We start from the raw sequence: 17116 nt of genomic DNA, 5'->3' as shown, positions 1-17116 counted from the left end.
AGCCGAGGGAGAAGGAGGCCGCGGACCGCGGGCGGCGTCCACGGCGCTCCTCGGGGCAGACGGGCTGGGGTGGGGGGGGCACATTTTGGGTAGAGGCGGTGCCTGAAGGCCGGGTGGGGTACCCAGCGGGAACCGGGCTCCCCGGTCACGAGTTTCTCTGCCACAGGAACCTCATCTCCTGCCAGGTTCGCTCACGATTCTGGCTCTCAGGCTTTCACTTGGGCCCTTCTAGCGGCTCATTTTTTCAAGAAAAGCTTGTTCACTCCCCGCTTCTCCCCTCACCCCCCCCCAACATTTACCTTCTAGGCTTGGGTACTGTTTTTGAGGAGAGAGATTTGATTGGATGGGGGAGAGGGTGAGTTTTTTTGACCCCTATTTCTTGTCCTTAAGGGTGAACCGAGGTGGCTCATCCATGAGGTTAGTTCACCTACCATCTTGCTTCGGATGAGGCTTTTTTCCCCCATGTTGAAAGATGTTTTCTCATTTTCAAATCGATGTTGATCCCCAAACTCTTGTTTTTAACAAATGTTAAGTTGAAGGTAAAAGTCATTTTAGAAAACATTTGAGAAGAAATGAACTTAGACGTTTGTAGCCAGGCAGATTTTTTAAAAAATAAGGGTTCTTTGTACACGGAAGAGAAATGAAGGGAATGGTAAAATGAATGTTAAACCCAGCATGTCAAGTGTGATAAAAGCAGTTACTGAGAGGAAAAAACCCCTGCTTTTCTATTGTAGATTTAATGTGACTTGAAGACTGAAATTGGAATGTCAAACCTTCCATTTTGGGGGATAGTGTGCAGTAGAAATGAACATATAGACGTGTTCAGTGCTTAATCCTAAGGATTTGGGACACTTTAAAAACTTAGAAATGTACAACACTAGTTTTTAACGTTACATCATTCTCAAAAGGTGAGAAGATCTTATGATTGCTTGGAATATAAGGCAGGTTGGAAATTTTCTTTTATCCGTCAGGTATTAATATGCCCCTGAATCATTAAAGGTGGCATCCTTCAAATTAGTATGTCTTAACCCCAGGAGGGGACAAAGAGTAGAAACTGGGCTTATGGCAATTTTGAGAGAACATAAACAATTTAAGCTGAGAGTTTTTCATGTGTGGCCTGCTCACAGTACTGTTACCTCAACATGCATAATGCTAATTTACCAAGAAAACTTGTGAGGGTTTAAAAAATGGATCTGCAATATGTTGAGGTGGGGCCTTATGACCCATTACCCACAAACCTATAAAGAACAGTTTTTCTTTACCCAGAGGAGGGCGCAAGAGAGCGCCAAATGTGTTCAGCAATTTCATTCAGTTTCTAATTCAAAAGCTAGATTTATCAGGACTTAAATTTTGCTGGGCCCATTTGAAGTAGAGTTAGATGCTTTAGCATGGAAACCCTAAATGATAAAGGCACTAGGAGTCTTTTGATTTCTCTCAAGTAATTCTATAGTGTTTATATTTTTCTTAAATACTTGAGTTTTTAAAAAATGTCTCTCGCAGACTTTTTGCATACCAACAAGGTTACCCTGGTAAAATTTTTATATAATTGAATGAGAAAATGTTTTTGTCATTAAAACTTGGGGATAGAAGTATGGTGGCTTCTAAACTGTTTAAATTGGTCACTTCCGATATCAGCCACTATATGTTAGTAATTTTAGGAGTAATTTTCTCACTCAAAAAAGTCTTGGCTTTGGTCCAACTTAGTTGGGACATTGAATTTGGGGGGGGGGTTGAAACTGATTGCTTACCTTCGAGATGTGGAAAGTTGACAAATGGTCCCAAGGGTACAGACCTTTGTTTAGCCTGTAAACATGTTAAATGGTATATGTAGTTCTCTTTAATCTAGAGCTATACACGGGTAAACTTAGATATCTATTAAAAATATTGAGAGCCTTTATATTGGAACTTTCTGTGTTTCTAAAGAAAAGAAAATTTTAGCAAAGATCCTAAGCGGTAATCTCTTCTTTACTGTTTCATGGTTAGAATTTTTTCACCAAAAGTTTGACTTGATTGGCTTATGATAGCTTTGTCAGCAGTGAAAAAACTAAAATGTAACTCTACAGAAGTTAAGAGCTTTTACAAAATGTGTTCCCACCTATTTCTCTGATGTAGAATGACTTAAAATTATAGTAAACCCCGTTGCGAATCTTCCCAAATTATGTTCTATTCCACAAGTTATTCTAAAACAATGATTTTCAAACTTTTTTTTAGTATTTCTTCTACTTTTAAAATATGCAAGGAGCTTTTAATGTGGGCTATATATTCATATTTATTATATTGGAAATTAAAATGTCAAAACAATATACAAGCTCATGTGCCTTTTAACCTTCACAGGCTAAAGGCCCAAGAGAATGAATGAAAGTGACAAAGGCAAATTACTTGGTATTCCTTTTGGATCCTCCTTCCCCTGAAAAACTGCTTTAAACGTGTGTGTGCACACATGCATGTATGTGTATCCTATTGTGTATGTGTTTCTAACGAGTTAACTTCAAGATGTTTGGGGAGCATTTCGTAGAAAAGTAGATAACTAATATCACTATTTTACTAGTAAGGAAATGGGAAAGGTGGTTGACTCAGTTGAAGCGCCTATAGTAATAAATTGTTTATGGAAGTTGAAGGTTTTGAATACAGTGACACTCTAAAATAAGTTACCTTTCATTGTAGTTTTACTGGTAAATATTTTCTTACTGCATCATTTGGGTAGGCAGTATGACAGTGATAGGGACCCATGTTCCAGATAGACTGGAGTTCAGATTTCCAGTTCTCTCACTTTGTAACTTGGGCAAGTTATTTAATTTCTCTGAGTCTGTTTACCTAAATGTAAAATGAAGAAAATACATCTTATGAGTTAGACACATTGGTACATAGGTGTTTTGGTTTTGTACTATGATCTAATTGGGAAACGTCAAAATTAACTATATCAAAAAGTTCACAGTTGTGAGATTTTTGGTTGGCAGAATGCAATATCAATTGCTTATGGTCACCACCAGCCACTTATGGTTTCATAGAAATGGAATCTTTATTTTCCCTGTAATACTTAAAATTCCTTTATCAATATAACTTGATTTTTCCCAGAGAGTAGCTCTGTTCTTAATTGTAAGGAAAATTTTATAACAGCCATGTGAGAATGATGAGAAGCTTGATTCCGTTAGACAAGATGTATTATGGCATGCTGCTTAAGAGGTCATGTTCTTTTTGAACTTGGACTTTGGTTTGAATCCCTGCTTAGTTCTGTTTATTGCTTAGTTGACTTCCTAATCTGTAAAATGGGGTTAACAAATGTCGTCTTCTTATAGAACTATGAAGTAATAACATAAAGCTAAAGCTCATAGCATAGTGTCCAGCACACAGTAAATAAACAGTGCTTAAATGTTAGGTACTACTGTAATGTAATGCACATACTGTAATTTTTAAAAACTTCTTTTTCCTTCCTAGGCTATGGTGAACTAAATGGTAATGCTGGAGAAAGAGAAGTATCTTTAAAGAACCTGGGTTCTGATGAAGCTACCAGCCCAATTTCCAGGGTCCTCAATGGCAACCAACAAGTTGTAGACACTAATCCGAAGCAGACTGTAAAGACCAGCACCTTTGGGAAAGCAGGAATTAAAACCAGGAATTTCATTCAGAAGAACAGTATGGACAAAAAGAATGGAAAGTCTTATGAAAATAAATCTGGAGAGAACCAGTCTGTAGATAAGAGTGATGCTGTAGCAATTCCAAATGGTGTTGTAACAAATAATTCTGGCTATATTACTAATGGTTATATGGGCAAAGGAGCAGATAATGATGGTAGTGGATCTGAGAGCGGATATACCACTCCTAAAAAAAGGAAAGCTAGGCGCAATAGTGCCAAGGGTTGTGAAAACCTTAATTTAGTGCAGGACAAAATAATGCAACAAGAGACCAGTGTCCCAACCTTAAAACAGGGACTTGAAACTTTCAAGCCTGACTATAGTGAACAAAAGGGAAATCGAGTAGATGGTTCAAAGCCCATTTGGAAGTATGAAACTGGGCCTGGAGGAACAAGTCGAGGAAAACCTTCTGTGGGTGATATGCTGCGGAAAAGTTCTGATATTAAACCTGGCGTGAGCAGCAAAAAATTTGATGACCGGCCCAAAGGAAAGCATGCTTCTGCTGTTGCCTCCAAAGAGGACTCATGGACCCTATTTAAACCACCTCCAGTTTTTCCAGTAGACAATAGCAGTGCTAAAATAGTTCCTAAAATAAGTTATGCAAGCAAAGTTAAGGAAAACCTCAACAAAACTGTACAGAACTCTTCTGTGTCACCATCTTCATCTTCATCCTCTTCATCATCTGTTGGGGAAACTCAGACCCAATCTTCAAGTCGGTTATCCCAGGTCCCTATGTCAGCGCTGAAATCTGTTACTTCAGCCAGCTTTTCTAATGGACCTGTTTTAGCAGGGACTGATGCAAGTGTGTATTCTCCAGGGGGTCAGCCACTGCTAACTACTGCTGCTAATACGCTAACACCCACCTCTTCTGGGACTGATTCAGTTCTCCAGGACATGAGTCTGACTTCAGCAGCTGTTGAACAAATTAAGTCTAGCCTTTTTATCTACCCTTCAAATATGCAAGCTGTGCTGTTGAGCACAGCACAAGTGGATCTACCCTCTCAGACAGATCAGCAAAACCTGGGGGATATCTTCCAGAATCAGTGGGGTTTATCATTTATAAATGAACCCAGTGCTGGCCCTGAGACTGTTACTGGGAAGTCATCAGATAAAGTGATGGAGGTGACATTTCAAGGGGAATATCCTGCCACTTTGGTTTCACAGGGTGCTGAAATAATCCCCTCAGGAACTGAGCATCCTGTGTTTCCCAAGGCATATGAGCTGGAAAAACGGACTAGTCCTCAAGTTCTGGGTAGCATTCTAAAATCTGGGACTACTAGTGAGAGTGGAGCCTTATCCTTGGAACCCAGTCATATAGGTGACCTGCAAAAAGCAGACACCAGTAGTCAAGGTGCTTTAGTGTTTCTCTCAAAGGACTACGAGATAGAAAATCAAAATCCTCTGGCATCTCCTACGAACACTTTGTTAGGCTCCGCCAAAGAACAGAGATACCAGAGAGGCCTAGAAAGGGATGATAGCTGGGGTTCTTTTGACCTGAGGGCTGCTATTGTATATCACACTAAAGGTAACTCATTTGTTTCCTATACAAAGATTTCTTTTTTTATGCATTTATTAGCTATTAAGGGTGAAATTTGGAAATTATTATGAAATTTCTTTAAGAATTTCAGAGCTTAGTTGAGAATAATAATGTGAATAAGCAACTGATAAACTAATTCGGGGTCTATGGAAATAGTATAGTTAAAATTTAGAAAGAATGTTCACTTTTCCAACTTGAAAGCATTTCTTTTTATACAGAGAAGTATAATTGATGTGCCTGGTTCAAAGAATAAAGGGGTAGAGGTGGAGGTGGAGAGGTCCCTAAAGGAGTGTTACATTTTCTCTTGAACATTCTTAAAAGTTCTTTCAAAAATTTTTCTTTTAACAGATATGCCTTTCTCCTTTGCTTTTTTTAGCATAATGCTTCTTTATTTGTGAGCTCACTTAATAGTTTCACTTTGCTTAAAATGAGTAGGAGCAGTGTTTCTAAGGAGGGGAGGCCAAAAAGATAGTGTCAGACTGTTTTTTTCTCTTAATAAGAAGGAAAAATGGATGCCAGATGGTAACTAGAAAATAATTTAGACAAACTACAATGGCAAGCACAATTAGCATTGTAAGGACCAGGCTCTTGGGAGGCTATACTTCTCATAGCCCCAAAGCGCATATTAAAAAGGAACCAGGTATCTTTCAAGTTCCATGCCAGCAATAACTTCTTTAGAATGTGGTTTATTTGTCATTAAAATTTACTGTATGGCATAAACTGATTTAAATTCATGAAGCTAATGGGGTTTAATGAATGATATTTATAAACCTCTGTGGTTTTGAGAACAGTGGTTTTCAATCTTCCACTTTGATCCCCCCAATACCCCAATAGAAATGTATACCCCAGGCATGCCTGCACACTCCTAATATATACTCCACATTCCCATTTAAAAATTTTTTTAAAATTTATTTTCCAATTACTGTTGACATACCATATTATATTAGTTTCATGCACATTCCCATGTTTAACAGTGGCTCATTCAGGCAATCACTTGCTACTACATGTAGGTACGATCAGCATGCATTGTGGAGGTGAGGTAATTACCATATGCTCCTTGGAAGAATCACTGCCTCAGAGATCAGTAACAAAGCTACTTATGTGCCTTTTAAGCATACTACCTAGTCTGTATTCCTTTTTTATCTGCAAACTGTAAGACTGAAATAAACAGATGTCCTTTTTCTATTTTTCTTAAAAAAAAAAAAAAAAATAGGAGTAAGTAGAATTGTCTTATGGGAGTTTAGGAATAGAAATCTTGGCAGATAAAATTACCTGTCTTCACTTTTCTCCATCTCTGCTCTTTGGAAGTAAACATGAGTTAACCAGGAGCTGAATGTTTTTAGAAAAATTAGGGCAAAAAAAGAAATGCTTAGTTTCTTAAGATGTGGTTCATTATAAATTGAATTCTGTCAGGGAAGTTGGGTGTTTTTGGTGTTATTTTCCTTTTAGAGACTATTACTTGAAAAATCTTTACCAATGAATTATGTGCTAGTGGTCATTGTGTGAGCCTGAGAAGACATCTGATTATGTTAAGTTCTCCCACAACTTGCAGAAAATTCTGGGACAGGTTGTTCCATTTGGTGGGTAGTTGGTGGTTTTATGTGTGATTTTTATTATGGAGAATTGTAGACCTTTTAAAATTGGAGTATTAACTCCTATTTCTAGGTATTCTTTCTGTATGCATTTTCCCTATCGATAGGCTAAGTATGAAATCAGTGGTATTTAGATAAACTAAATGCCCCTACATGGATGCAGTTTTATTTATTTTTGGTGGTGTTACTGAAAGGTTTGCTTTAGTAAGGTATATTAGTTTGAGTTTTGTAGTTGAACATTATTGAAGTTAAATTGGTATAGATTGTTTTTCCCCTTAGAGTAATAGGTAATATTCAATTCAGTTAGGTCCCAAAATGGCAGATTCTTTGAATTCCTGCCAAATGTAGAGTGGTCCTTTAAATCATTTGAATTTGTTTTATAAAAACACAACCTTTTGAAGATCTGCAGATCTTGTTCATAAGTGAAGGCTTGCCTTTTTTTTATTTTTTAAGTTAAACTCTAAAAGAAGTAAATCACTTGGGCTTATTGGAATATCATTTATAAAAGAGCACCTATATTATTTTTTTGGTCTTTTAATGTAGTCTTTAAATGTTCAGAAGTACTCTCTTAGTTGAAGTTAGCCTTAGAATTGGAAGGTCTATGCATATCTCCTAACTTCAAAAATAAGCCCTTCAGCAACTTTATTTGGAAGTTATAGGTAGGAGGGTGCTTTATGTCAGTTCAGTTGGAATGGTGCATCTTTTAGATTAAACAATACTTGGAGCTTTTGAAGTGCTGCAGAGATAAAAAAAAATCTGAATGCTCAGTACAATGGAGCATATGAAATGAAGGTATGTTGAGACATAAATAAGGGATTGATGAAGATTCTGGTTCTTGGGATTTTTCTTTTAGCTTTCGATATAATGCTACTAACTTTAAAGAAATAAGACTGCTAATCCGTGATATATTGGGGCATATAGTACCATTACATAGCAGTACCAGTATTTAAGGTAAGAGATCTTTTCGTTTATTTAAAGTGACACTTAAGAGGCAAAGCTTTAATAAAGTGATATCTTTTTAAATTGATTATGAAAAAATTTTAAGTATACACAAAATGGAGCCAGTAATATAATGAACCCCAGTGTACTCAGCATCTAGCTTGAGCATTTAAAAATATCATTCTTGTTTCACCTGCCCACCTTCATGCTTTCTTTTTTAGGTATTATAACATTTTGCTAGTCGATACTTTGAGTCTGTTAGAGGATAGCTTTTAATGCACATGCCCAGGACATATAACTTGTCTCTTTCAAAGCAGTTACTCAGTTCTTAGTTTAGTGGAATTCTTTGATTTGTTGTCGTAAGCTTATAACACTAAATTCTAATTTTCTAAGGTGAATCTTTAGTTTTGAAATGGTCTGATTTTTGAAGCTGAGTTTGTTGAAATAAGGTAGATTGATGTGAGTTGTGCATTTTGGTCCGTGTTAATTTAAATCAGGTTGATTTATCTTGCCTGGCTAATTTAAATATTTCACTGAATATCAAGCCTTTAAAAGCTATCATTTTGGAATATTCATTAAAAAATAACAATATGGTAAATTTTACCCAGCACATATTGATTCAGGGGAGATGAATTGAGATTTAATCCTTGATGGTCAGAGTGAGTCATTGTGAAAGTTATCTAGTGTAAAATATCCCTGAGGCAACCCTAGGCTATTGTATAAAATTAACTCACTGTGGGGAGAGAGAATTGAATGGAGTAAAAGTGGAAAAGAGTAAGTGCATGGTATGTTTTCGTGGAAAGCAGCAGCCTTTAAACCGGGTGTTGATAGATGGGAAACATTTTTGACTTATGGAAATGCAAAGGAGAGGAATATAAGAATAGAAAAGTTGGAGAATCATGAATAAATGTAAATATTGGAAGGGATCCACTTTGGATGTGCTGAGGGGATATAAAAAGAAGAAGGGTAAGTTGCCGCCAGGTCATGGAGGTTTTTAATTTTAGTCTGGAGGTTGGGGGAGTCACTGAATATTAAGGAAATAGGCTGGTGGAGTGAAAGTAATTTAAACTGACAGAAGACGGGTTTTAATGCTGCTATCCCCAGTTTCTGTACTTGGGCAAATCGTATGTTACTTTTTTAAATTAAGTTTTTTAATCCACATTTTGCAACCATCACAGTAACATTTGATTCTAGCTTACTAAACTAGTAGCTAAAAGTTTGATGAAGAAAAGGACATTAATATGTTCTTAAATGTCTCCTCACAAATTATCAGTTTTAAAGTAAAAATAGTAACTAGAATGAAGAAACCAGGAAGACATTGTCTTAATCAAGGGATCAAGTTAAAATCATTCTGATTATGTTGCATAACTTCTTCAAAATTTGTTGGCTTAAAACAATTTATGGTTTTCATGGTTCTGTGGATTTAGTGGGCTCAGCTGGGATCACTCATGCAGTTACAGCCACCAAATGTTGTCTAGAACTTATTTCATCTAAAAGTTCAATATCGATTTGGTTAAATATTCAAGATGGCTTCTTTTACTCAGGTGTCTAATGGCTGGGATGGCTAGAACACTTGGGTGTTGGCCAGCCTTCTCTCTTTCTTCAAGTGGCTAACCTGAGCTTTTCACAAGGTGGATGTCAGTGTACAAAATTTCCAAAGACAGCATTTTAATAGACCAAGTCAGAAGCTGCATGGTTTCTTCAGACCTTCCTTGCATTTGTCTAGCTTTCAAAAATAGAGGCAAAGTTTGGTGGTGTTTCAGAGCACAAGCTTTGGGATAAGACCTCAGTTTGAATTCCAGCTCTTTTGCCACTTAATTGTTGTTTGGTCTTGGATAAGACACTTAAATTCTCTAGGACTGTTTCATTATCTGGGCTGATGACCCTCTTCTCACAGCTCATTTGTCACTTTTAAGCCTGGGTTTCCTGATTTTATAAAATCCATTATATCTGATTGTACTCAAGTGCTTTAAAAATTGAGTTGGCATTAAGCAATTGACTTGTAGATCTGTGTTCAGGTAGATTAATGTAGCACCAATTTGTAGGGCAGATTGGAAGCCATTTTTCTGATGACTAAAAGTGGAAGATCAGTTAAAATCAGAATAGTCCAGGCAGAGAAATAACAAAGATTTTTCCCTTTTGTATTTGCAGTCATGTGAATGTATTATTTATTTTTAATAAGTATTTTCACCTTCACTGCATTTTATTGCAATTGCTCTATGATTTCTCACAGCTGTCTTTCTAATAATCTTATTAAAGGTACCTGCAGATTTGACTTTGGTTTCAGCCCTAGTTAAAAGTTCTTAGATTTGGAAAAGGTTTTTTTTCCCCCCTGTATGAAATGAGATGTGTAGAGATATGTAACAGTAGAAGATCCTTCCTTTCCCCAGTGACTTGCCATTTTAGCATCTATACTGGGTGCTTGATTTCTCATTAAGTCTGCTTTATGAGTATAATTATAATGAATTTATTTTGGTATTAGTCTGAAAGGAAACTTATCAGGAATTTGCAGAAGCTAAAATTTAACCCCCAGATTTTATTAGCTTAAGAACTGAGAGTGAGAGAAGTAACTACCCATGCTGTAAAAACAAATTGTCTATTACTATCATTTTGTAGTAGCAGTTTCATTCCAAGCAACTTCAATTTGTGGTTATTTTACCTTTAAAAGTAAACTAGATTAGAATAAGTATAGCAGTAGAAATGAGCAAAAAACAAAACCAAAAACAAACTCCTTGGGCTCTGAATTTTTACTGTGTGTATTTAGAGGTGGTCCAGACAACTCTTTTTAGTCTGGTTTGGTGTAGCTCCAAATTGGGACTATAGAATTGAAATTGATAAACTGAACCGTTTGTTAAGCATCTGCTGAAAGGCAGTGACTTCTAACTACCTTAATCAAATTTGCTTGAAAATGTACTGCATTTCTCTGTGTGTACAGTCAATAAGCAAAAGAAGGGTAGGGAAATTTTTCTGACAGACAAAAAAGTTTGCAAAGAAATTACTTTGAAAAGCATAAGTACAATGGACTGCTTGAAAAAGTGCATATCAGAATAGCAAAACATGGTTTTGGGATAGCCAGTAATCATCCAAAGATAGGCTGATCTGCATTAGAGAGTGGAATTGTGGGGATCCCAGAATTTAAAAATGTCACCATTTCAGTACAGGTGAAACTTACTGGATTTTGTTAACCAATGTCACCGTAAAAAATAAATTTAAAAATTTAAATAAAGTAAAATAAAATCATTAAAAAAAAAAGGTCACCATTCCAGCTGAATTTTACCGAGTTTGAAATAAAATGGCTTAAAGGGTTAGAAGGCATATTAGTGGTAAATTGATCTGGGGGTTCTCAATTGTGGGAGTCGGCTTGGTTGGCCTTCTATTTGATGTGATTTTGGCGGGGGAGGTGAAGGGAGCCATTATGTGCTTTTTACAATGTTTGAAAATTTTAAATGATTTTTTAAATGCTCTATTTAATTTTAAAGGCATAATAATAATAAGCCTCTACTTGACTTTAACCTTCTTAGCTTAAGTCTTTTTCTTCAATGGATTTTAGAATTAAACGATGAATCTATTTGTTTGGACCATATGAAATTGCTGTTTTTGTAGGTCAAAAGGTTGAGTATCAGCAGTTTCATATGGGTTCTACCTAATATTATTTACTTATAGTCCCGACTGATTTATGAGTAGTCCATTCAAATCAATGTTTATTCGTTGTGCGAAGCATTGGTGATAAGTAGATGAAAAGAGAGGGTTCATGTCATTGGGGAACTCTAATAGGAAAACATAAATGGAAAGAAATATATTACTAGTGTGAAAGCTCTGTAGAAAAACATAAAATATGTAAAATGCAGTTAGAACAGAGAGAAACCTCTAAGGTGAAACAAGTGGAAGTTGGCTTACTTATTGTACAGAGAGTCCGAATATTTTAGGTAGAGGAAATGGAATAGTGTTCGAAGATTGCCAGTTACTCAGTTTGTTTCAAGGAAGGTGAATGGTGCGGCAAGGTTAAAACTCTTTAACTTAGTCATCTTGTTTATTTATTGATGTACCAACGACTGTGTCAAATGCTAGAAATAAGTTTTATGCAAGACAAACAGATCCAATCTCCATGGAGGCAGTGAGAATTCACTAAAATGTTTTGAACATTGTGGTCACTTTCAAATTTGTATTTGTAAAAGAAGAGAATAATAACCGTGGTGTGTGTAGAAGACAAAGCGAAGTTCAATTAATGGCAAAAGAGGCCAGTTAAAAGACAACTACAGAAATGTTTATAAAAGATACCATTCCTTGAATCATGGCAATAGCATTGGGCTAGAGAAAAAGGGATAGGTGACTGAGAATTTACAAGTGTCTTAACTTTGTGTAAGAATTGCTGTAGTCGAACACTCCCTCCCTAAATTCTCTAGTTTTGCATTTCTTTAATTCTACACACTCTCTTGCTTTATACATCTTCAATATATAACCTTTCTGGTATCATTCTCTTTTCCTCAAATGATAGTGTTTCTTTAGTTTCCTTTTCATGCTACTCAAACTCTTCTGGGTAATTTCATCCAATTTTATCGCTGTGTATTAAGCTTAACACTTCAACTCCTTTTACTCTGAATTCAGAGCACATATTTTCTGTATCATTCCAATTATATGTATATAAAATTGAATTCATTTTTGTTCAAAATCTGCTCTTTCCTGCCTTCCCTCTCAGTGAATTAACATATACCCCTTATCATTAGGTTATATGAGTCCTGTCTCCAACATCTCTATGTTTTTCTTTTCCATCTCTAATATAACTCCTAATTTTACTTTTACAGTAACATACTGGGCTCTTTGTATTGTCATTTCATCCATTCTCTTCAGTTGCCTCAAGGAATCATTACTAATATTTAGTACCTAACCTTAGATTTCTTCAATGGCTTCCCTTCACCTATATGATTAAATAATAAACTTTTCTTTATATATGCCTTTGTGCTCCATCCTCTGAATAGCAGAAGAGCATTTTTCTAAATCTTTGTGACTTTCAGCCTTAAACTATTTGACTACTAACACATGAGTCAGCAAACTTTTTGTATAAAGGAGCAGATAGTAAATATTTTAGGCTTTGTGAGCCATAGGGTCTTTGTTGGCAATTACTCATGAGTTGATTCTGCTTTGTATACAAAAGCCTGTAAATATTACTTTTTAATCTATTTAGGATTAAGAACTTGCAGGTAATTGGCCATTAACAATAGGAAACATTATGATAAAGAGCTATGTAGAAAGTAGTCTGCTTTAGCAATTGAATATTAAATTTTCTTCATTTGGTGGAGAGAGAGGCATAACTAAATATTTGAAAATTTTGATACAGTAAAATTTAATGGTGATCTGAATTACCAAATTTTAACAAATTGCCTACTTTGGTGTATCTTGAGAGCAGAAACCTTTACTTACAGTTAGCAGGTTTAGCCCTGTGGCCATTTTTCAATAATTATCTGTATAATTGGATGCTGGGATCCATCTTAAGCTGAGAGATTTAAAGACTGTGTGTGTGTGTGTGTGTGTATGTGTGTGTAGAAGAGGGCAGTATTAAAGTAAAAAGGTTAATTACTATGTTATGATTTTTGTATAGTTGAATATGCCTTCTGTACCCTTATTTATACTATTCAGCTTCTCATGATAATTAAAACAAAATTACCCAAAGTAACCCATTTCATTTTTAGAATTTGAATCGAGACTTCATAGCTTAAAAGAGGGCAAAATGTAATTCACTATTTTCACATGTTCTCTCCAGTCTTAGTAGGGCTGTTTGAGCATGGCATGTAATCATGCAAACTTTCTATTTCCCCTTCTTATTTCAACTTTGTGTTTCATGAAAACTTTTAAATTCTAGTCATGGAAATCAAGTTGCTACTAGTTGCAGAAGTAGTTGATATTAAATAACAGGAATAGAATTTGTGTTTATTGCATTGTAGATAATGCTGATTTATTTTGGGGGTACAAAATAGGCTGGCCCATGGCTAGTTTTTTAACTAAGTCATACTTCCCTTTTCTTAAGAGTCATGATCAGATTTACTACTTTGGAGCCCATATTTGAGAATAATAAAACTTTCTTATCAGAAATCATTTAAAATCTATGATATTAGAGTAAAACCTAAAGCTGAATGTTCTAGTTTAAGCTAAGGATATGTCTTCACTCCATTAAAGAAATTGGGGTTGGCAAATACAGTTAACCCTTCAACAACATGGGTTTGAACTGCACAGAACCACTTATATGTGAATTTTTTTCAATAAATACCTGTACTGTTTTCTGTCCACAGTTAAGTGTCTACAGATGCGAAGGGCTGACTGTGTATTGATCTGTGTTGTGACATTTTATGTAGGAGACTTGAGCATCTGTGAATTTTGGCATCCGCGGGTGGTCCTGGGACCAATCCCTTGTGGATTCGAGGCACAACCTAAGTTTTTGGGAAAGTAGTATGGTTGCTACTGTGACTCTTGAGTATTGTCCACCCTACCCGCTCCCCTGCCCCCCCCGCCCCCCCCCAAAAAAAAAATAGGACTAGGGGCAGGTTGAGATTGTAGTGGGGAAGAAAAAAGGAAATGCTATAGCATAGGTGGGCTAAAATGAAAAGTTTGATTACTTTTTTTTTAACAACATACAAGTAAATATAGCTTTATCTTTGCATTAAGCAAACTTAAAATAATGAGCATCAAGTAATCTATGTATACAGAACCCAGGAATTTGTTGCAAAATGTGAGATTCCTGTACTTCTCTAAAAGAAAAAATGTTAGTGTGTTGGATGATTTTTGCAGTTAGGTCAACCAACGAAAGGCTTATCTTTGGTTTTCTTAAAATAAGCCATTCTGAGATAACAGAAATTTTTAAGGTAACAGCTCTAATGACTATTTCAGCTATTCCAGATTGTCTAAATTATTTTAGGGTGATAAATATGAGCACCATGACTAGAATTCCCTTCCTGGTATATCTTCTTTTTTTCCAGAGTAGATTGATTACAATTCTCTCCCCTTAGACCTTCTAGGAGAAAGGACTTTTCCTTCCCTTTTGTGGATGGATAGGCATCTGTCCAGCATTTTAAAGCCCATTCCATCTAATTGTTTAATTGCAGAATTGCTTTGATACCTTTAATGGAATTTTATCTGGATAATTAACTTTGATCATTTTCAATAATTAATCTATTGCTCCAAATATCCAATTCCAACAAATTTTCAAAATTTAGCAGCTTTTTACAAGTGAGTTTGATGGAGGCGTGGAGTGGGGAAGGCAGGTAGTTGGGCAAAGAAAGTAATTTTTCTGGTCCCTAACTTCATCCATACACATAAAACAAAAAAGTAATAATTTTAGATCTATATACCTATTTTTTATTTTTATTTTTTTTAGCCTCAGGGAGGGATTATGTTGTACCTTAACCATAACCCATGTCCAGATATAGCCTATCTTAATGAGCTCTGGTTTCATTTTTCTTAACTGTAATTGGTTGCTGATAAACATAGAAAACAATTACACAAAATCTAGTTAAAGTCACCTTTTTATCTTTTCAAAATGGTAATTGTATGGCCACAGGAAGATTACTTATTCTCAGTGTTAGTATAACTCATTCCTATTACTAAATGGTTTTTGTTTACATTAATATCCTCAGAGTATTTCCTTTCAAGGTCCAATTCTTAGGTTCTTGTGGTGTAATAGTCATCTACTGTCTTACTCATCAGGACTTCGAATATCCCTTCTGTGAAGCTTTCTAGTATGCTTCCAGGTAGCTTTTCTTGCCTGCTTTCTATATGTTACTATAGTTTGGTTATTTACATATTTCCCTTATTGGAAGATACTGAAGTAAACACATTGTAGATCATCACATTTGAATGAAATTGGAGCAAATGAGGATTGTGTGTTATTAATAAATGGATAAGCATTTTGACCTTATGGGTTGAAATAAGAGTAGGTGTGGTTTGAAGAACAGAACCATTTGCCTATATTGCAGTGTTAAGTAAACTTTTAATAAGGCATTTTAAGCATCAAGCATAATCAAATTTGATGAATGCTTCATTCAGAAGACTTGGGTACCTCGTTACCCAAAAATACTTGGTCTTTTTTTAATAACTGAGCTATTAAATATTATTTTATCTATATCATGCCTCTGAATACCTTTACTATTCATGTAGACAAAACTGTTCTCTTGGCAATTTGATTTCAGATAGTAATTGACTTTGTGTCATCAACACTTAAGGCAATCTGAATGACATTTTTAAAAATTATATGAAAATACGAACTGTTTTGTCTGAGCTTTATAGAACTGTGCTATTTCAACCCTACTTCCAGCATAGCAATTACCAGTGTAGGTTTTTAAACTCAAAGTGAAAAGCATAGCTTTAAACTTTGCTCTATAAAATTTAGTGTATAAAATAATCTTTTCTTTTTCCTTTGCAGAAATGGAATCTGTTTGGAATTTGCAGAAGCAAGGTAAGAATGGTTAGGTTACCTGAAATGTTAGTATTAATCACTAATTACTGTACATTATTTTTGTGTGGGAATAATGTGAATAGTGGCCTGCCAAATAAGTAGACTTTGTCTTTTGAGTTGTTTAATAACTGCAGTCAAAAAGCACTACCTACCATACCAGGACTGCTAAGGATGGGTAACAACAAACACTGTCAGTGAAAAGAATGTATGAAAGTAGTCTTTATCTGCTAGATGAAGAACATGAACATTTTCTTTTGCCCCTGATTATGAAAGTAAGACCATATATTTTTTCATCTAGGAAATCAACATAAGTCTTTCCACTTATGGCTGGTCTTTATATTTGGTAGATGAGAGGTTGCCTAAGAACTGAAATTCACAGTTCAAAAAAATATTAGCTGTTTTAGAAACCTTATTAGGGCTGTATATTCTGAAAAATCTAAAGAATAGCAAATTAACTTCCTTCACACATACACCCCACCCCCATAAACAAGATGTGAATAGCAGGAGGGCAGAGGAACTGGATAATCCACATTTGGATTATTTAGAATTTTCAAAAAATTGATATTGGGTTATCCTAATTATTGTGTGCCTTCTTTCCAAATATATTAAAATGTAGTTGTGAAATACCTGCAACAAAGTGAGAGTTGGTTTGGAGAAATAGTCACTAAGAGATTTGGGCTTTCAGAACTATGTAATCGACTATCTCACTTCCCATCTGCTTTGTTCAGTAACATGATTGAATCTCGGATGAATGTGAAATTCCTAGAATTTTAGAACTTGAAGAATGTTATAAACTCTCTTCTGTCTTATTTTACAAATGAGGAAACTGAGGCCCAGAGAGGTTACTATGTAAACTAGAAACTGGCAGGACTAGAATGTAGGGTTCCTCGATTTCCCAACATTGCTCCTCCTTCCAACTTGTTCTTGTTCTTAAGCCAGATCTTTTTTTTTTTTTTTTGTCTAACAGCTGTGG

General features: G+C 35.5%; 1 protein-coding gene across 1 annotated transcript in view; it reads left to right on the top strand.

Annotated features, from left to right (window-relative positions):
• NUFIP2 (NUFIP2, FMR1 interacting protein 2) overlaps nucleotides 1-17116 on the top strand; it is a 28188-nt gene that overhangs the window by 1480 nt on the left and 9592 nt on the right. Inside the window, exons 2-3 of the mRNA XM_006925027.3 lie at nucleotides 3436-5157; nucleotides 16111-16143. Of these exons, the coding sequence (XP_006925089.1) occupies nucleotides 3436-5157; nucleotides 16111-16143 (1755 nt within the window). The remainder of the gene's footprint in view (nucleotides 1-3435; nucleotides 5158-16110; nucleotides 16144-17116) is intronic.

This window comes from Pteropus alecto, unplaced genomic scaffold, assembly GCF_000325575.1.
Source record: "Pteropus alecto unplaced genomic scaffold, ASM32557v1 scaffold98, whole genome shotgun sequence".
NCBI classification, from domain to species: domain Eukaryota; kingdom Metazoa; phylum Chordata; class Mammalia; order Chiroptera; family Pteropodidae; genus Pteropus; species Pteropus alecto.
Note: the sequence above shows the minus strand (reverse complement) of the source record. Positions and strands in the feature narration are given on the sequence as shown.